We start from the raw sequence: 20211 nt of genomic DNA, 5'->3' as shown, positions 1-20211 counted from the left end.
GTACAGTGGTTCTCAAATGGGGGTACGCGTACCCCTGGGGGTACGTGGAGGTACTGCAGGGGGTACGTGAAGCTTTTCAAAATATCTTTAAAAAATCAGTAGGCTCCTCATAATAAGTCTTGGGAAAATTATTTTGTAAAAAGTTTGATAAAATATAAATGTGTGTTCATGCACTGAAATTTATATTCAGTACTTAGTTTCAATATCCTTTAAAATAAAACGGTTTGACTGGTTTTATACCTTCCTGGTGGTCACTGCCTTCTGTTTTTCTTTTTTGTTTAACCATGCAATGTTTGCAATATGGATGTATTTGTCAGGTTCACTGATATAAGTTGTTTGGCTTTAATAAATCAGACAGTGATTTTACAGCACTGTACCTCTTTTTAATTCCAAAAATGTTTTGCCCATGTCAGGGGGTACTTGACTAAAAATATATTCTTAAGGGGGTACACCACTGAAAAAAGTTTGAGAACCACTGTTGTAGTAGATCAGATTTACATCAAGACTGCAAGAGATAACACACCTGAACATGTGTTGTATTTATTCCACTAAACTTTCTACTAATATGGTTTGATACAACATTTTGCAATACCCAGTTTTTCTTTCAGCAGTGCCATCCATTTTATGGATTACTCCCCCTTGTAGGGAATCTTAAGGTCTCGTGGTCAACAGTCAATGCATCAGCCAATCACCTTAAACTGTATCTAAACATTCTAATATTAAAAAAAAATATTTTACGAAAAATTTAATTTTGAGTTTTCATAAGTTGTTAACTATTTTCATCAAAATTAAGAGACATCCCCTGATGCTATACTTTCCATTTAATTGCTATATTGTAGTTTAACCTTTTGTATTGAATTAAATTAAGTTTTTGAGATAAGACATCCACCTAGACCAGGGGTGCCCAAAGTTGGTCCTCGAGGGGCGGCATCCTGCACGTTTTAGTTCTCTCCCTGGTAACTAACAACCTTTTCAGCATGTCAGTGTTCTTCTTAGGCCTACTAACGAGCCATTATTTGATCCAGGTGCATTAAACCAGGGAGAGAACTAAAACATGCAGGATGACGGCCCTCGAGGACCGACTTTGGGCACCCCTGTCCTAGACCAACGCCTAAAAAAGTGATTAAAAAAAGCACATCTTACTTATCTGAAATGGTAGATTGCGCCCTCTGGTGGTGAGTAGGTTAACTTTAACAAAGTCTTGCAGTTGATCAAATAAAAAAATAAAAACAAAACAAAAAAGAACACACAAACTACTTTTGAACAAATTCACAGAATGCTTGCAATTCAACTATAGTTAGTTTTTATTCTTTTTAAGGAAATATTAACCTTGAACTCATCGCAAATGTTTTATCTAAGACGAAATGTGCCAGGAAGAATCACAAGGTACCAGTGAGCGTGTTTAACTGACAGCCATCTATGATATTCAAAATAAAAACAGTCCCTTCTTTCAGTTTAATTTAACAAAAAAAAAAAATCTATACTGGCAGAACTGGAAATACATAAGCAGGTGACATAGTGTCAAAACTAGAAAACCTGGAGCTTTAAAAGACAAACAAAACCTGGATTGGCACAATGTTATTTATGAGGACTGAAATGGAAAGGGAACCTTCATACCACAAAACAAAATATAAGGAAGAGACAATTTTCTCCTCTATAAATAAGAATTAAATGGAAAATATTCTTCCTAATAATTAGGCAACAATAAATGAAAAGAAAATGCATATAAATATAGAAAAGGAAGAGAGAGCATTGTAGTCTAGTCCATCATCACTTCAGGAATATGGTCTTCAATGTGGTCCAACATTATTTTATGGCAACAAAAAGGGATTTTAGGAGTGCTACCATATCTGAGGGAGAACAGAACATTCAAGTATCAAATACTAGTGTAAACAAACCTATTTGCTGCTCAGTATATCACTAATGTAGTGGGAATATTTCATTATTACCATCATCTGTGCTAATGTTTGTAAAATTGAGTAAGCCTTGGACGTTAACGGAAGTGTCAGCAATTTGTAGTGCACCCTATGATTAAAAAAATGCTACATCAGTGTGAGAGTGAAATCTCTATGGTGCTTCATCTGGAATCCAGAGGACTTTATTCTGCTCGTGCTCCACGATGGTCGAGATTTGAGTGCAAATGGAGGAGACGCTGCCTCCTTGGACAATGCCTGCAACACAGTGGGGGGTGGGGAAGAAATATTTACATGATAAGCATCCAAGTCAAATATGGTTTGTTTCTAAATGTTAACTTAACTTATGACTAGTAAATAAAATGTCTGAAAAGTAGAAAAACAATGTGAGTAAGTTCTTCCTGCTTCTTCAAGGTTCAGTTTTCCATAAATGTCTGAACTGACCACAGCTGGTAAACTTCACAGGTTCTGGTTGACATTTAGAAATCCCAGAGTACTGAGATTGGATAAAGTTTTACATGATTAGTAAACCCATAGGAAGCAAGTTCAGACATCAGAAAAACTACTTGAAAAATACAAACGTAAAATATATAGTTGGAAAAAATATGGTCCAAAAAAAGCTCAGAAAAATTCTAAAAGCTATTTGAAAAACCAAACCGTTTTATTCAGTGGGGAGTGTTTTTTCTAAACTTTCTTCTTTTAAATGTTATTTTTAAGCTGATCAGAGTTTCTGCAAACGTCTTATTACTAACCCATTTGTTTCTGTCTTACCAATGTATAGAGATACTGTGACACAGCAAATAATTTCATTTTAGCAACTCGATCCTAGACTGGGTGAGGACCGAAATTTATAAAATTACTTGTTCATCAGTGTGAAAATCAATACACAAAAAGGTGTTCTAGTTTCCAGTTATTTAAATGAGACAGTGGAGTTAAAATAATTCAAGCTCAAATCTTTGGAATTAACAAGAAAATTTTCCTCTCAATCTTTCAGTTGTCTCTACCAGATAAAAACTGGTTTGTGTTCTCATTTTTGTGGAAATGAGGCAGCAACCTGTTCCTGTTTTAAAGGATCAGTGATGGTGTGTTTGCTCCCAAAGCCGTTTGCCATAAGTTGACTCCTCTTGTGGTCATTAATCTCCTGGACAGTTGTGGGTTTCAGATGGTCTGATGCTCCAGATCATAAATCTTTAACCCTGATCTGATAAGTAAGACGGGCACAACTCGGATAACCTTCACGCTCATGGCTTGAAATGAATGTTTGCGTACATTCCATTTCAAAGCTAGGAGTCAGTTAATTACGATCAAAATAAATAATTTCCACCAACCTGTGAAGAACCGGCTGTAATCCTGCTCAATTTTCTGTGCCGCTTCAAACTGCTCCTTGGAATGTTTCTGAGAGAGTTTATCCCGCAGGTAAAGAGGATCCTTCTGCTCCCTGAGGAGAAAATATCCACAACTATTAGCACCTCCACACAGCTTCATAAAAAGCTGCAACAAACCAGAGCAGCTTTAAAATTAAAAATATATTTTTATTGACTGCATTTGAATTAACAGCACATCATCATCATTAACAGTTGTGTTTGTCACTTTGTTGCTTCAAAGATGAATAACTTTTGTTCAAAATCCTCCAATACGCACTACAATTTTTATAATTTTGAAGATGTTTAGGATTCAAAATGAACAGTACCTGAAAGTACCAAGTATTCATAACCCTTGAAACTCTTTCACATTTGCCATATTACAACCTCAGATCTTCATGCGTTTTATTTAGATTTTAAAACTATTATTTTTGTAGATAATAATCACAAAGGTGTAGCGTGAATACATTTGTATTCAGTGTCCCGAGTCAATACATAGAACGTGAAAGCTGAAATTAGAAGAGCGTTTTTGTTTAAATTGTAAAAAAAAGCTAAATAGTAGATATTTTGCTAAAAACAACATTTACTGACATGAATCCTGACAAAAATAGTAAAAACCTTTTAATATCTAAACATTCAAAATAGAAGAGGTCATGCTGGTTTTCATGATCAAAGTCTATTGCTGCCTCCTTGACTATAAAGGTCACATTAAATACTTGAAGCTATTGTCAGCTGCTCCATCAGTCCAGGTGGAAATTACAGCCACCCACACAAGCTCCAGGAAGCCCCTCCCAGGACAGCTGGCACTCAGCTGATGACATTGAAGGCTTAGCAGGAATCAATCTCAGCCACGTTCAACTGCTGCAGTTTTATAAATTTGCAGCCATTTGTGTGTGTGTGTGCGTGTGTGAGTGGCCTCGAAAGCATGAGAGCTTGTTCTCATTTGTGTCTGTGCTTATGCACAAAAATAGCACGATGAGAGTTTAACAGATTAAATCTTCCCGTGCGATTACAAAAATGGGAAAAACAAGGAGACTTCTTTGAGACTCACCGGCTGATCAAATCCAATGAAATGAAAAAAAGAACAAACAGCTCAGAGAAAACGTCGTTCAAGATTTGAACTGTAATTCTAATCAATAAACAGCAGCTTCAAGACAAACACAAATCAAGCTGGATAAGGACCGGACATATCTTCAGGCCAGAAAATGAAAGGTGAACCACATATGCTTCCAGGGCCATGGGATTACTCACTTTATTTGCTTGGCATTTTTGTATCGAATGAATATGACGATTGGGTAGATGTGAACGCTGTGAAGACGTTCAATGGCGTGAGGAGCAATGTCAAGTAAACAGTGACAGTCCTATGAGAGAATGACAGCAAAAAACTGCATGAGAAATGAGGGATGGTGCAAAGCAAAATGTTGGTCAAGATTTAGTTAAACATATATTTATATAATATAAACATATTTCTTCATATTTCTACACTGTAAAAGACGCTCTCTGATTTGGAATCCATTATAATTTAAAGTATTTCTGCTTTTATACTTTGTTTTTCAACCACCATGGCATGGCCTTAGATACACGGACAAAGAACAGTTGAACTGCCATACAAAACTTTGCTGTTCTAGGACACTGATGACATGAGCAAAAAGCTTTACCTTTTCTATGATCTCCTTTATTGATGCAACAGTTGTCACATCAAAATGGCCGCTCCTCCGTTTGTAATCGATGAACACGCAATCCTTCACTCCTCGCTCTATTGCCTGTTGAGATGCCTTCATGATTTCTAGATTTGAAAACAACAAAATAATACAATCATAAACTTATCTTATGTAGTCATTATAAATTTTATGCGAGTGTGTTTGGCTAGCACACTCACCAGGCAAGCAGCGGCAGAAGTTAGCAGGAGCCTCAGTCACCAGCAGGTCCTTACAGGCCTCCACTAACGGACCCAAGATCAGCACCGGTCTGGGGAATGAGCAGTCCACCTTCTGAACCCGCTGGTACATCAGGCTCATTCCATCTGAGCAGGACATAAAAAAATTAACTTTACTCTGGTCCACCAGTCGGTAATCACCACAGGGATTATTATTTTAACCTGAAAGGAATGTCCTAGAACTAAATATACTTCTTTAGTTGTATCCTGCTTCATATGATCATGCTAACATCTCTGACTTCCCAGGCGGCAGTGCAGAAGTACTGTATTCTCACTCTCTAATTTAGAGCAGGAAACTGGGAATAAAGATAATAAAGGGCTGGACTTTGAGTAAGTCATTCAAATATATGCTGTAACCCACATTTTGAAATTGTTTGGAATAGACAAGATTCAGTAAAACTTTGAAGTTGGTCAATGACAATTAGTGTCAGATTTGAAATGAGCAATGAAGACATCTCGGGGGGGATCTCACCTTCCGGGATGGGCAAAGAATCTGTGCTTATGGAGTCGAGAGCCATCAGGTCCTTCCCATCCTTGGAGCCGCTTCGTTTGTGCTTCAGCCGCCGACGGAAAAATGACCTCCGAGCAGCAGCAGACATGGACTTACTGGTTCCGTTCTCATCCTTCATGTCAGCCAAGCCGTGTCTTTTGTAAAACTCCTGATCCATCCTAAGAGACATTTCAGCATGGGCAGATGAATTCAAATGTATCCAGAAACATGTTCAATATGGACAGTGAACAAACTCAGATTATGCTTCACCAATTTAGAAATTCAGATAGTCTTAAAATGATCCAAAAGTAGTTCTAACTTTACATAGCAATTAACGGGGTTAGTTATGACGAGAATGGCAAACTGTTGACATTTTTAGTCTTGAGTCTAAAGAATAATTAATCATCAAAATCATGTTTTGATATACTTTGAATCGGATATATTTACAGGTACAATAATGTAGTCAATAATTCTAAAACTATTGAGCTCTGACAAACACAGAAGTCATTTTGTTATCTACAAGATTAGACACATGAGCTTACGAGTTTAATACAGTTAATTAAATTCCAACAAAAACTGATTTAAAAACAAATCAATTCATTCTCACTGGCTGGACTTACATGTATTTGCTTGGGATTTGTCCCCTTTCCAGCCTCTGTGCATTCTCATCAAGCTGCCAGGCCATCCAGAAGCCAAAGTTGCCATTTGGTAAAGTGTCTTCAACATACAGGATGTCATCCTTCTTAAAGCTCAGCTCCTGCTCTGCAACCCGCTCATAAAGCGCTCTGACAAAATTAAACCACCATCATAAATGTGTTCATTTCCTTTAGGGAAAACAAAATATTAACATGCAAAATATTTAATTCTGAACCACACATATGACATAAGGACAAGTAGAAACAATGTGTTGTACTCATTTATTAAACTTAAATTGCATAATTTTTCTGCTTTTACTTTTTAATGGGGCTACTATTTTTTTTTATTTCCCAGGCTTAATTAAAAAAAAAAAGCCTGGGAAATAGTAATACAAAATGTTTAAACTCTAAGCACCTGATAAAAAATCCATCTCCTTGAGATTCTTTGATGACAGCAAGGCTGTCCCCATAGTTCTGGACCTTGAACATGACTTGATCCGCTGGTTTCAACATTTCCAGGTAAGCGTCTTCTTTAGTTTTATTCTTCATGCTGACACCATTGTACTGAAAGAAAACAATTATACAACTGACAAATAGCACACAATTCTTCCAGAGACAAAGAACAATGACATTTACAGTAAAATTCATAAGAACATACGTAACAGAGACAGCTACACTAAGCACAGAGGTTGAACTTGAAAGTCTAGACAACACAGGACACATTTTTCTGCTACATACAAACATATAACTGAATAGCGTCCATTAATTTCTTACTCTAACTATTGGGAGACATTTTTACAATAAATCTGATTCTTTACCCATCAAAAACAGTGATAAACCATGTTTTTACCTCCAGTATTAGGTCTCCAGGAAGCAGTCCGTCAGGAGTCTTTGCCGGGCTTTCATCATCCAGCATTTCCACAAAGATGCCACAAACATTTCCTCCACAGATCTGCACACCCAACTCTGTATCAATCCTCTTCAGCCTCACCAAGCGAGGCTCTGCAGCCCGCAGTAAAAGGGAACCTGGAAGCCTGAAATTAAACCAAAGTTTGAACTCCTTAGAACATGAAAACTTGCTGCTTAATTGGCTTTTCAAATGTAATAACGGTAAAATGAGAATGTTCAAAAGGCAAATATCCTTTTATTTTACAACCAGAAAATCTAGAAAACATGAACATATCAACCAGTTCCATTGGCTTGTAAAGCAGATAAGCTATTTTAAAATGTATTGTTCTAAAACCTTTTCAATTTCTGACATGGAAATTAACAGACCTATTGTAAGCATCAAACATGAACACAACCAAAAAATAAAAGGATATATGTCCTTAAAGTTCAGTGGAGTGAGTGAAACAACATCGACACCTGAAAGAGTTGTGTGGACTTGTGGCAGGAGTAGTCTGCCTGGAAGGAGGTGTCATTGTTCCCTCGTCCTGTTCGCTCAGTGTATCTACAGCAGAGTGATTGTCTGGACTGGTAGTCAGATGGTTGTTGCTGGACTCCATTTGAGAACTAAAAAAAAAATAATAATAAAATACACAGAGTGAAATCTTTTTGACTTTGCTCAATTACACAAGCTGATTGAATACTTGCTTTCTGGTTGTTTTAGACTATTGTCATCTGTAGCATTCGGTGCTAGTAAACTGTTTCCATAAATTCATAATAAGCAAGAATGTCAATAATTTTGACATTCTGAATAAGAATGTCAGTCATGCATTTGAGTGATTCTTTTCACGGTAAAACTATACAACAAATTACCGTAATTATTTTTTAAAACAGGATTTGAGTGCATGAGTTTAAATGTATTTGGTTATTTCAAATGCCCTTTCAAATAGTAAAGAGAAACAACAGTTTTTATAGCCATCAGCAAGCTTCAGTCTTGATCCCAGTTAGATGTTTGACCTGTTATCTCAGCAGAAATGGCATGGTTCCTTTAGACTGGCTGATTTACCCAACTTTTACACAAAGCATTTTCACAAATCTTTATTAGGATTGATGTCAGGGCCAATGACTTAAATAAACTTTGACATTTCTGACAATAAATAGTCCACCAGGATCATGACTGAAGCTTTTTACTGGCAACAAAAGGGTGTGATTTCTCTCAAACTTTTTAAAGGACATTTGTTCAAATAGTGTTGTGTATTTATGTATAAATGAGACATTATGTACAATTTTGACCACATATAATCAATAAAAAAATTCATAAATTCAAAGTTGTGCAATGAAATCATTGAATATTTGCTTTGTGGTCAGTTAGCAAAGATTAAAATGTTAAAAGTAAATATGGAACTCATGTATTCTGTCGATTACGGTGTTTGTTTCAGCAACAACTCTGGTTCAGTAATTTTTTTTTTAATAACTACAAAAACCAAAACGTCAGCTTACCCTGATCGGGAGTGGTTCCCCAGCTGAAACATGTGAGGATTATATTGAGCCAAAATGCTGACCATGTCACACTGTTGTCCGATCACCAGCCGTGCCTGTTGCTCGTTGGCGTTGCGAAGGTTGATTCCATTAAACTGCAAAAAGCTTTGATTTATTAGAAACAGAAAAGTGAACTTGATGTGCAGGTGAAGCATGGTGGTTGCTTTACCTCCAGCAGCTGGTCTCCGTACTCTAGACGAGCCTGATGAGCGATGCTCCCCAGTGTAACTTTGGAAACAAACACTCCTCCATTTTCTCCACTCACAATGGAGATCCCAAGCGGTTCTACTCCTTTCTGTACCGTCACATTGCGTGGCTCCCCTAAAAAAGGCCTTAAAAACAAAAAAGTCCAAAAATTCACTAACCTATAATTGTATACTGCTAATTAAAAAATATATATATATATTTTATAGGTTGCACCACAAAAATTTAAATTTCTACAAAAAACATATCAATAAAACTTTAATCTAAATGTTTTAGAAATGAGTACATCTTTAAGTACCTTACAGAAGTAATAATTTGTTTTTTACTGAGAGTTAATGTAACAAGTAGTGCTTAATTTATAAGTAGAAAGAGAAAACTAAAGATATATTACAAATTAAAAAACAGTGTGTCGTGAATTTGCATTTTGTGTTCTTTACACTGAAACCTAATAACATTGTTTTCAAAAGACACAAGTGAACAAACTACATCATAAAGACCAAAGACCACACCAGGCAATTCAGAGATGCAACTGAAGAGATATAAAGCAGTGTTAGATTATAAAACAATATCCCAATTGTGGAACCTTTTATTATTTCCTTCGAACTAACAGCTGGAACAGCTGGATGATAGATGAAGCTTCGCAATAGCAATTTTGGACTAGTTTTGTTGGTTCAACACACAGAATTTCAATAAAATCAATTGAAGACAGTGGTTCTAAGGGGTGAGAATGTTTTTTCAATGTATTGTATATTTAATGTCAAACCTTCTTCCTGTAAATTACAAAAAATTAAAAACATTTAATGTTATATTAAATAAAAGCCTTAAAAAGCATCACACAGAAAAGTAGCAGAATGTGCTTTAGTTCTTTTTCAGTCAAGTAGTTCTACTGAATTTTTATGAACCTCATGCAGAGCAGATTAGAGATGATGCCCTAACGGGAAACGCATCTATTTAATTTCTAGGTTACATTAAAAATGTAAATAAATCATGCATGAGGGCTCCTAAAATAGGGCTGATTATTGCGTTTATTTGCACATGCACAAAGATTATGTTGAGACACTCTTGTGCATACACTGTTCATGCTACAAGTGGCCTGGAACACACCTCAAGCTTCTCAAAGAGAAGAACAAGGGCTTTCCTGCTGGACGTCTAACAGAAGGTGTGTAGCAAGAAAGAAATCTGAGAAGTAGATAAAGAAAACAAAAATAGACATATACTGTATATATCTATAGATACATAAAGAATCAAAGTGGTAGAAGAAGGATTTCAGGTTATAATCGGAGAGAAGAGACAAAGGCAAGAATAAGGTTAGATGGTGAGCCAGTGTGAGACGAAGGCTGACAGATTTGTTTATAGCAATCTGAGTATTTCATCACAATGAAGCAGACAAATAGAGGAAAACATGTCATGCTCTGCTGAATGATGAATATTTTGGATGATACATCCGGATGAGGATGTAGGCGAGACTCTGGCTTACCCATCCTTCCTCCTGTCACCAACTGGAGCAGGGCTAACTGATATCCTGGGATGGGAAGAAACTGAGCTCTGTGACTGGCTGCTGGAGAAAGACGACGTGTCCAGGTTGACAGGGGATATGGGAGGGGTTGGGCTGCTGCACTCTGAGTGTGAAAGAGACGCTGGAGAGACAGAGAAGGCGAAGCTGCACATGATTTACAGCAGCAGCATTTATTAAGAGGTAATTCAAGATCTGCACTGAAAAGTACCTTTGTCAGAGCCGGTGGAGCGAGAGTAACGGGCCGGAGGGATTCTTATCCGCTCTGCCCTAAACTGTAAAGTACCAGGAGAGCCTAAAGAAAAGAGGAAATATTTGTTACCCATGCAAAAAAACATCCTCATCTCCATGGGCAGCTAGTCATGTAGATTTGAGACTTTTTACCTAACCAGTCAATGTCTTTACGTGAGCTATATATATAGTAAATGGCCTGTCAAGTCCAGAGGATGCCACTAGTTATTTCTAAAAAAAAAAGGTCTAGGTCAGGTTTCTCAAAGAAGTTGGGGGGAATTAGCAGGTTTTAGAGGGGTAGTTTTGGGTTTGTGAAGTGATGTGTTGTTGGAAAACTCCATGTAGCAGATAACCGGCTTCGTATCTTCATTTTGTATGAATCCAGATCAGTCCATCCCAGAGGACTGATCTGGATTGATTCTTTGATTTGGGGTTAATCAAAGAAAAAGTAAGCTTCTCACACACTCAACATTCGTTTCCAGACTTTGGTTGTATTTTTTTTAGAATAAATACAAAAGTTTGATTCATTTAAGGAAGATATTTTTCACAAACTTTAAATCTGGAATCAAGAAAAAAAAAGATGGACAAAAGAGCATTTGAAAGAACAGATGGATCGATAGATCAGTAGAATGATAGAAGAATGGGTAATGTTTTTGTCAGAGGGATGGCCGACTGTTGGATGATGTACATAGTTTGATACAGATGGATTCAGATTGATGCACAAATGGATGGCAAAAGATAAATCCATGGATGCTCGGATGGATGGACTGATAAACAGATGAATGATTTCGTGATGGATAAACAGATGGATTGATGAACAGAATGTTGGTTGAACGGAGGAAAAAACTTACAGTACATATGTGACCGAAATAAATGTGACAAATAGATGAATCAACAGATGGTCTGAAATAGAAATGGATGGTGTTCTTTTGTTTATAAGGATAATATTTGCGATAATATGATCTCGACTGAAGATGTTCAGTTGAAGTCAGACAATCTATGCAACAGATGATAAAATACTTTTATTGTCACTGTTGTTACAGCAATAATAAACCTTTAATGCTGTATTGTCATTCCTATGACAGAAAAATGGGTGAAAGGACAAATGAACTGGTGGATGAACAGACTGATGGAAGAACATGATGTTGGTTAAGATGGGTAAGAGTCAGACAATGGTCTTGAAACACATATTTTATACACAATCTGGTTTCTTTTTCCATAGTTTTCCAGACTGTGTAAAAACTCTGTAAATGAACAATTAACCATCTGTTTACTTTGAAAGACAATTGCTGTCTGAATTGATACAGGAAATGTAATGTTAACTGAATATAGGACTTAACGCTTAATGCTTGGAAAACATTTACAACTGCAAATTAGATCAAAGCTAAGCAAGCATACATACTCAGTCTGGCTCCAGAGGGCAAAGACTTGGTGCTGTGTGGTGGTTGGCTGTGGCTCGTCTCACTCAAGCGTCCATTGCGCTTGTGGCCAAGGTCCAAACTGAGAGGAGCCTGTTGCTGGGGGCTAAAAATGGAGAAAAAGGCCTATGTCAAGTCCCCTAGCAGTCAATTATTCAACCCAGAGCAAGATATAATTTGCCTCATGCCATCTGTTCGTGAGATCTGGGGCAGAGAGTACATGGTTGGTTTTTTTTTTTTTTTCATGCAGCACTACACATTTAGGCCTCAATTAATTTAGTTTTTTTTTTTTAAAGTGTTTAATACAGAAGTCAGCCCTAAAAATGATAAATAGACTGGGAGATGACCTTTGTGTATGTTGATCAAGGCCTGAATTGGGAACTGGAGGACAGTTCTGGATCTCATGGCTCCACGCTGTGTAAACTGGGTTCCTCATCACAGCAGTCATTGCAGGGCATGGTGCTGCACGTCGCTGTGGAAGGTCTAAAAAAAATAAATAAAAAAATAAATAAAAGGACAACTGCAGTTGTAAATTTTTTTACAGTGAAAAAATAAAGACAACTACACAAATAAATTACCCAGCTCCTGTTTAAATGCAAATCAGAACCACTTAGGAATGTGCCTGCCAATGACTTACGTGCTGTCAAATAGCTTGGGGGGGCAAATGGCACGCTGTACCGGTTTGTTCTCAAAGGAGAGAAGCGTAACAAGTCCACTGGCTCTGGAGAGAGCTCATCAGAGGAAACCTGAGTCTGCCAGAAGAAAACAAACAGCAAATAAAGCCGATAAATCGTTGTTTTAATCTAAGCCCGTGTCCAAACAAAATAAGAAATTGTAGATACAAACAAGAGCTTACGAAGTACATTCATGCGACTCTTCCCATTTTACATTTTCTCACTTTACAAATATGGCATTTTATTCAGAGTTTATTTGATAGGCCAATACAGAACAGGGCATAATTGTGACATGTAGAGGAAACAATACATGATTTTCAAACAAATCCAAGTAGTTGTTGGTTTCTATATGTATTGCTATCAAGAACAATTGCAGCTGCAGTCTTTTGGGCATATATCTTTAGTAGATTTGCACATCTAAAAACTGCACACTTAGAACTTTTCCTATTGTTTGAAAAATTGCTCAAGCTCAGTCAAATGTCTGAAAATTCAATTGGATTTAAAAGTTACACTTGAATATGCATTAAAATAAACCTTTCCATTATAGCTTCAGTTGTATGTTTTGGGTCACTGTCCTGAGTCAAGGTGAAAAAATTCAACATGTATGATTGTATAAATCTTGTTTGATACAAGCCCTTGTTTGCATCTACAATTTCTTATTTTGTTTGGACACGGGCTTAGATTAAAGCAATAATTTATCGGTTTTATCTAGGTATGAAAATCTATCCACTTGTTACAGCTTTGATCCGTTACCTGCATGGGAACAGGAATGTGCAACGGAGTCACGTTCCGCCGTAGAGCTGGCGCTGACTTTGGCCTGTACCTCCTCTTTTCCTGCACTTCGGTCCGCCGTCGGCTCTCGTCCCCTTCCTTGAAGTTCTTTTTGTTTTTTCCTGCAGGTATGTTGGTGTAATATTCCTGGCTTCCCACAAACCCCTCATCCTGGGGGCTTGCTGCCAGGGCCAGGGAGGCTGGTGGTGTGCCAGTGGTGATGGTGGAGTCAGACGCAGAGCTATTCTGTTGCCGATGCTTAAATCTAAAAGAGTCGCTCCTGGTGGGCGGGGTGGGAGGCGTCTGAGAAGTTTCAGATGCTGAACTCTGTGGCGAATGCTTCGACATGTAGTCCAGTTTAGAAGCTGTCTCTGGCCTCCTGAAAGCGTTTACTTCAAAGATGGACTTTCTCTGTTTGGGTTTTTTGAAGATGGACAGCTGTGTGCACTCAGTGAGAGAAGCCCCAACTATGACTTTAGGCCACGTTCCTCCACCGGCCTTCACTGGTGGGCTCTGTCCTCTGTCCACAGGCGACTGAGGAGGGCTGCAGTTAGACACCAAAGGGGTGAATGTAAGGGAACGAGGACTGAGCTCCTGGCGCTGGTAGCTGAACGCTGGGTGAGGCTCTGACAGACTGTGGGACATGGACAAAGAGCAGGAGTGCTGGGAGCAGTTGGAGAAGGATTTGTGATGGGAATGAGTGCTGCTGTTGCCACCGTTTTCCAGGGAATCGCATGTATCTTTACATACTTCCTCCTGTCTAATGCTCAACTTGCAGTTGCAAATGTCCGTTTGAGTTGAGCAGTTGTGCTTGGAGTTCTTGCAGCCTCTGGGGTGGAGCTCACCGGATTGGAGACGCAGGGTCTTTTCAGAGTCTCTCATACCTTCAAATAAATTCTGTCCAGAAGAGCTCTGAGGAAGGAACTGTTGAGGAAGGAAATTAGACAGTTACATGTTTTAAATTTGGACTAATGCATAACATGGGAATCTTTTTATTCGGTTTAAAACACACATTTTACAAAAAATTTATGGTCAAAAAAATGACCTGAGGTCCATTTACTCACAATCATGAAGAATACATTATCAGAAGTGATTAATTTGCAGCTGTTATGTTTCTGTTAAGGTTGAGTGTATTCACCTTCATAAGGGAGATACTGAGAGAGTTGTCACAGGTCCTCAGCAGAGACTCACATTCAGAAAGAGATCTGTCATGAAGTTCAATTCCATTGATCTGCGTGCAGTAAAAAAAGAAAGTAAAATAATACACACTTAACTTATTGCAACACAATCTTAAGTTTCCTGATCACCAACATGCTAAGCTACTGAAAACTTTGACAAATACCAATGTTCCACCTTTATAAACCTGCTACCTTCATAAAATTGCTTTTGGCCTTTTTGCAGTTTGGAAAGTTTCCAGACTTCCCATTAATTTGTTTTAAAAAACACAAGTAAATAGCAACACCAGCAAAGAAAAGTTTTTGACAGAATAGGTTTGGGACCTTACTGCAGTTTGTGCTTATGGTCAGTAGAGGGCACTACAAGCCTCAGTGAATGATCACCAACAGAGTCTTGTTAAAAGCTTCTTAAGTTGAGTAAACTTACATTTTAGGATGGATACTTACAGCCAACAGTCTGTCACCCACAGCAAGATTACAGTCTCTGGTAGCAGGACTTCCTGCAGCCAATGTGGCAACAAATACTCCACTCTCCAAACCAATTCCACAGTCTGAGACAGCAAGAAAAGAAAAGACTCAACATAAGAGCTAAACCTGACAAAAATAACATTAATAATACATGTCAAATAGTTTTTAATTTAATCAACAACATAACTGTGTGACAGCAGTCCATAGAGCATTGGAAAAATACCAATATCACTCAAACTTTTCAAAATTTTTTACATTATAATCTGAAAGTTTGATGGGTTTTATAGGGGTCTTCCTAAACAGATTAACACAGCCTGCAGCACAATAATACTTGTTTTCCTTGTCCACTGCAGTGATTATGACAATCTGCACAATTGACCTATTCTTTAATACCACTCTTGCATTACTTGGTATTGATCTGTTATATAAAACAGATTGTGCTTTTAACAAAGTAAATTTGGAAAAGTACTGGGGAAATAAATACTTCATCAAAGCATTTCAAAAACGACTCTATAACTTTAGGTGACTGTTTAACTGCACCAAGAAACTGACCTTTGTGTCCAGCCAGGTTAATTTGTATTGGGGTGATGACTCGCCCTCCAAGTGACTTCCTCCTTCGAACTACCATATTGATTACTCCCTCCCAGCTCAACACAGCTTTGATCACTTGCTTTCTGTCCTTATTGGTCAGATCCACATCATTAATTTTCAACAACCAGTCGTTCACCCTGCACAGCGAAGGATCTGAGATCAACTTTTGATTGTTTTTACTTTCATTTGATATTATCAAATTGTTCTTAACTTATCATCTAAATCTAAAGGGGTAAAACCAACATTTACCTTAATCTTCCTTCTGCAACACTTCCTTTGTCCACCTTGGAAACAAATATCCCACTATCTCCTGGTAAATATGGATCATTTACGCATTCAGCAATATCAAAACCAAGTGCTTTCAAATCCATATCCTAGAAAAAAATACAAATATTCAAATACTCATTGATTACTGAGCATTTAAATAACTTGCTGTTTAACAAAATGCGTAAAAAAAACAAAAACAAAAAACAAACAAAACAAAAAAACATGCCAACTCTCACCCTGTGCTTTTCCAGCTCTACAACTTCCGTTTCCCACTCTATGGAGTCTGTGTCTATGGCCGAGTCATGTGAACTGTGAGCCATTAGCTGGCAATATCTGGCTTCTGTCTCCAACTGGTCTTCCAACTTCTCCCTGAAACAAAATATGAAATGTGTTGTTTTTTGGGTTTTTTAAGGTATGGTAGCCAAAATGCTTCCCAGAGAAGATAACTTTGTAGTGGAAAACTGGAATAAGCCAGAAAACACACATCTATCATGAGGAAGACAAAGGTGTGGAAAAAAAGACACACTTTTGTTCTTTGAGTTCTCGCATAGCATCGTTCTTCTGCTTTCTCGTATCATCCAGATTTCTAAGAGCATCTGCCAGATCGCTCACAGCCCTGTCTCTCTCTCGTCTCAGGTTGTCGCATAACGTCCTGCAAAACAATGATAATGCCAGATATTACAAAGGAATATTTTTGTATCTAAATCTCTCCACTAACATATATCTCTACATTTTGAACAGATTCTTTACCGAATGCTCTCCCTCTCTGCCACGATCTTGTCCCTCTCCTGGAAAGCCCAGTCCCGTCGACATTTAGCGACCTCTGCCTCTTGCAGAGCCTCCTTAAGCTCCTGAGAAATGGCCTCATACTGCTTCCTAAGAATCTCAATCTCTTTGTTGGCCCGTTCCATGTCCAGAGTGGCAGAGTCTTGTTTCTGGAGCAAAGGATGAAAACATGAGGCTACAGATAATCATCATGTCCAAGTGTAAAAAAAATAAAAATAAAAATTGTGCTGCCGACAGCCTAAAGAAATCTAAATCTGGAAGAAACATCCAATAAGCCACTTTCAACTGTAATTGCAGCAAAATTTACCTGTACAAACTTTTGCCTTAGAGGGGCTGAATATTGATCCAATCAACACATTTAAAATTTATTTGCAACACAATTTTAAGAACAGACAACCTTCCCCACCCACTATTCACATTGGTATGTCATGCTACTTTTTGTTGGTCTTACAAAAAATCTAATTAAAATGTATTGACATTTGTAATTGTAAAACAATGTGGAAAAACACAAAGTAGCATTTCTCTGACTTAAAGGTTTTCTCCAGTATTTTGAAAATCTAAAGGCCTTTGTGAGTTTTTCCAAAAGAAAACACTTCTTTCATATATTCTAAAGACATAGGTCAGCAATCAAAAACAAGCATGCTCTTTTGATTTAGAACAGAATAACCCACAAATTGGATTAAGTAGGGCAGTATGAGGTTTGTCAGACAGAATGAATGTAAAGGTCACTCAGAGTATGCTGGAGCAAACCTCTTTTCTTTCTACATAAATCTCCAGTAGAAAGGCTGTTAAGTGTATTGAGAAGATAAATTAAGTCAACTGCTAAATTAGACTGCACTGTGCTGTTCATTTTTCATGCAGTGCAGTTTTCCCTGGGCTCTTAAAAAGTCAAACGGTTGAGGTTCCACATTTTAATTAATGGCAATTTTCTTAATGCAGAACTCTGAGCTAGACTGTAAATAATCCAACAATTAGTGAAAACAGACTGAAGGGTGATGCATGCACTTCAACAAGATCAATGGAACTGCCAAGCTTTACTTTGAATACAATATGAGATCAGACAAGAGGATTATTGTCAGTCGGATAAATCAGTCCTACCGTTTGGACTGATGAATCACTTCTGTCTTTCTGGGTACCTGTCTGGCCTGGTAATACTCTCGCAGCAGCTGGTCCCTCTGGATGATGGCTTCTGTTCTCTCTTTGCGGGCCACATCCCTTTCCTCACGCACCATCTCGATGTCCTTGCAGGCCTGGTTCAGCTCTTTCTGGGCCTCAGTTTTGTCCTTTACCTCATGGCAGTATTTCTCCAGCAGTTCGTTCTTTTCGCAAATAGCTCGGTCCCTGTCCACCAGTGCTGAAGCTAGCTCCTTCAAGTTACAAAAACATATGCAGAAATGTTCAATTATCCCAACTTTACAGTTCCTACTCATTTTTCATGTCAAAAGAGTTTTTGGTCTGTCACATAACACAAAAATACTGAAGTTCACTAAGAATTTATAGAAGATATTTCTAGACAAGGAAGGCTTTAAATAAAAACTGAACCTTGCAAAACCAGAAAATGTACAACAGGGAAGGAAGGACTGACAGATGTTAGGAAGGAAAGAAAAACAAAGGAAAGGAAGGGCAAAGAGGGGGAGAAGGAATGAAACAAGGAAGAAAAGAGAAATGCAATCAGGAAATGGAAGAAGAGTACAAGGAAGGAAGGACAGAAAGAATGGAGATAGGGCACAAGGATAGAAAACAAAAGAAAGAAGAAAAGAAGGGAAAAGAATAAGGGTAGAAGGAAGACAAAAAGGGAAGAAGGGAGAAACAAATAATGCAAGGAATAAAGGAAAAAATGCAAAAATGTAAGACACAAGGGTGAAAGGAAACAAGCAGGGAAGCAAGGATGGAAGAACAAGCAATGAAGGAAGGACAAGGATCTTCGCGATAATTCCCCTAACACAATTTTTTTTTTGCATTTTCATCTTTACCAGTAAAAAAAAAAAACATACAAATCTTTTTCAAACTACGCAGGAATGCCCCATTTCAGCTCTTACTTGCTGTAAAGCCTCCAACTCCTCGTTGGCCACTCGTCTCTCTGAGGAATTGTTCTTGAGTTTTGCCTCCGCCACCTCCAGCCCCGTCTGGAGCCTGTCCACCTCTTTGATCACCTGGTCCCTCTCACTCATGATCAGGCGGTATTCATTGATTACAGAGTCCCGCTCCTCCTTGTACTTCTCGCAGTCCTTTACGGCCTTCAGCTGCTGGGTTTTAAGTCGCGTCGTCTCCGACTGCAGACGCTCCAGCTCTCTCTGTAGCTCCAGATTCTGGACTGTGGCCTTGGAGAGCTCATGTTGGGTGTTATCGAACCTGAATCAAAGAAAGATTTTACGGCTATTTATCTTTATTTTACAACTAGTAGAGTGCAGAACTCCATTCAGGAACTGAAGTCAAGCACTATGTTTGCAGCATAATTATTTGAAACAGCCATTAGTCACTTTTTCTAAAATCATGTTTTCAGTTGATTTTTGGTGCCCAACTTGTGCAACTTTACCTCTGAACAGATGCAGAAAACTGCTGCTGGTAGTGGATAGCAGCGTCCCTCTGCTTCGACAGGATGTCCAGGGTCTTCTGCAAACGATGATTCTCCTCCTCAAATTGATCCAAACGGCTCAGGTCGGCATTATGACTGGCCGTATTCTCATTGTAGCGCTTCCTCAAAGCTTCGTATTCGCTTTTCATTGCCTCCAGTTTGTCCACAGTTGTTTCGTACAGCTTGTTCAGGACATCAGATGATCCTTCTCTCATCACCTGCAGTTTGGAAATAATACTTTCTTTTCTAAAAGTATTAAGTGCTTTTTTTTTTTTTGCAAAGTAGATTTCACCATGTTTAATAAAATGTAGATCTCATTATTGTTGGTCAAGTCTTACACTAATTTTAATGTCTATGCACAAAAAAGGAAATTTTGTAGAAGTGGTATATTCATATTGCTTTATTTTTATTCACATTTTCTCACATTACTACTGCAAAATTCAATGCATTTTATTGGGACTTTATGAGACAGATCAACACGAAGTAGTGTGTACTTAAAAATGTGGTGTGCATTTGTGTTCTGCCCTTTGCAGAACTACCTTTTGCTGCAATTACAGTGGCACATTTTCTGGAGACTCTACAAGTCTAAAACACACTAGGAGACTGTAATCTTTCCCCATACCTCTTTGCACAACCCATATTTCTGTGTCCCCTACATGGCTTATGGCAAACTGCAAACAGGAATTCCTAAAACTTTCTTTTAGTCAGACGGCTTATCTATTTCTTTTCTAACAAACCTCCCAGGCACTTCATTCATACGGAGATTAAATTACGCATCG

At 38.0% G+C, this 20211-nt stretch overlaps 1 protein-coding gene across 3 annotated transcripts in view; it reads right to left on the bottom strand.

Moving 5' to 3' along the window:
* Window positions 1–1286: 1286 nt before the first annotated feature.
* Window positions 1287–20211, bottom strand: part of LOC102225144 (disks large homolog 5-like) — a 31389-nt gene continuing 12464 nt past the window's right edge. For all 3 annotated transcript variants that reach the window (XM_023341501.1, XM_023341499.1, XM_023341500.1), the window contains exons 6-33: window positions 19394–19650; window positions 18897–19209; window positions 17994–18224; window positions 16822–17006; window positions 16598–16723; window positions 16308–16440; window positions 16054–16178; window positions 15766–15941; window positions 15193–15296; window positions 14709–14801; window positions 13553–14494; window positions 12763–12877; window positions 12473–12608; window positions 12110–12231; window positions 10688–10771; window positions 10441–10600; window positions 8929–9091; window positions 8721–8854; window positions 7701–7847; window positions 7186–7369; window positions 6751–6899; window positions 6321–6485; window positions 5683–5879; window positions 5154–5297; window positions 4933–5060; window positions 4526–4635; window positions 3242–3351; window positions 1287–2171 (exon numbers count right to left, since the gene is read on the bottom strand). In XM_023341501.1, coding sequence (XP_023197269.1) covers window positions 2068–2171; window positions 3242–3351; window positions 4526–4635; window positions 4933–5060; window positions 5154–5297; window positions 5683–5879; window positions 6321–6485; window positions 6751–6899; window positions 7186–7369; window positions 7701–7847; window positions 8721–8854; window positions 8929–9091; window positions 10441–10600; window positions 10688–10771; window positions 12110–12231; window positions 12473–12608; window positions 12763–12877; window positions 13553–14494; window positions 14709–14801; window positions 15193–15296; window positions 15766–15941; window positions 16054–16178; window positions 16308–16440; window positions 16598–16723; window positions 16822–17006; window positions 17994–18224; window positions 18897–19209; window positions 19394–19650 — 5037 coding nt within the window. In that variant the 3' untranslated portion in view covers window positions 1287–2067. The remainder of the gene's footprint in view (window positions 2172–3241; window positions 3352–4525; window positions 4636–4932; window positions 5061–5153; window positions 5298–5682; window positions 5880–6320; window positions 6486–6750; window positions 6900–7185; window positions 7370–7700; window positions 7848–8720; window positions 8855–8928; window positions 9092–10440; window positions 10601–10687; window positions 10772–12109; window positions 12232–12472; window positions 12609–12762; window positions 12878–13552; window positions 14495–14708; window positions 14802–15192; window positions 15297–15765; window positions 15942–16053; window positions 16179–16307; window positions 16441–16597; window positions 16724–16821; window positions 17007–17993; window positions 18225–18896; window positions 19210–19393; window positions 19651–20211) is intronic.

This window comes from Xiphophorus maculatus, chromosome 10, assembly GCF_002775205.1.
Source record: "Xiphophorus maculatus strain JP 163 A chromosome 10, X_maculatus-5.0-male, whole genome shotgun sequence".
In the NCBI taxonomy this organism is placed as follows: domain Eukaryota; kingdom Metazoa; phylum Chordata; class Actinopteri; order Cyprinodontiformes; family Poeciliidae; genus Xiphophorus; species Xiphophorus maculatus.
The sequence above is the reverse complement of the archived record's forward strand: the minus strand, read 5'-3'. Positions and strand labels throughout refer to the sequence as shown.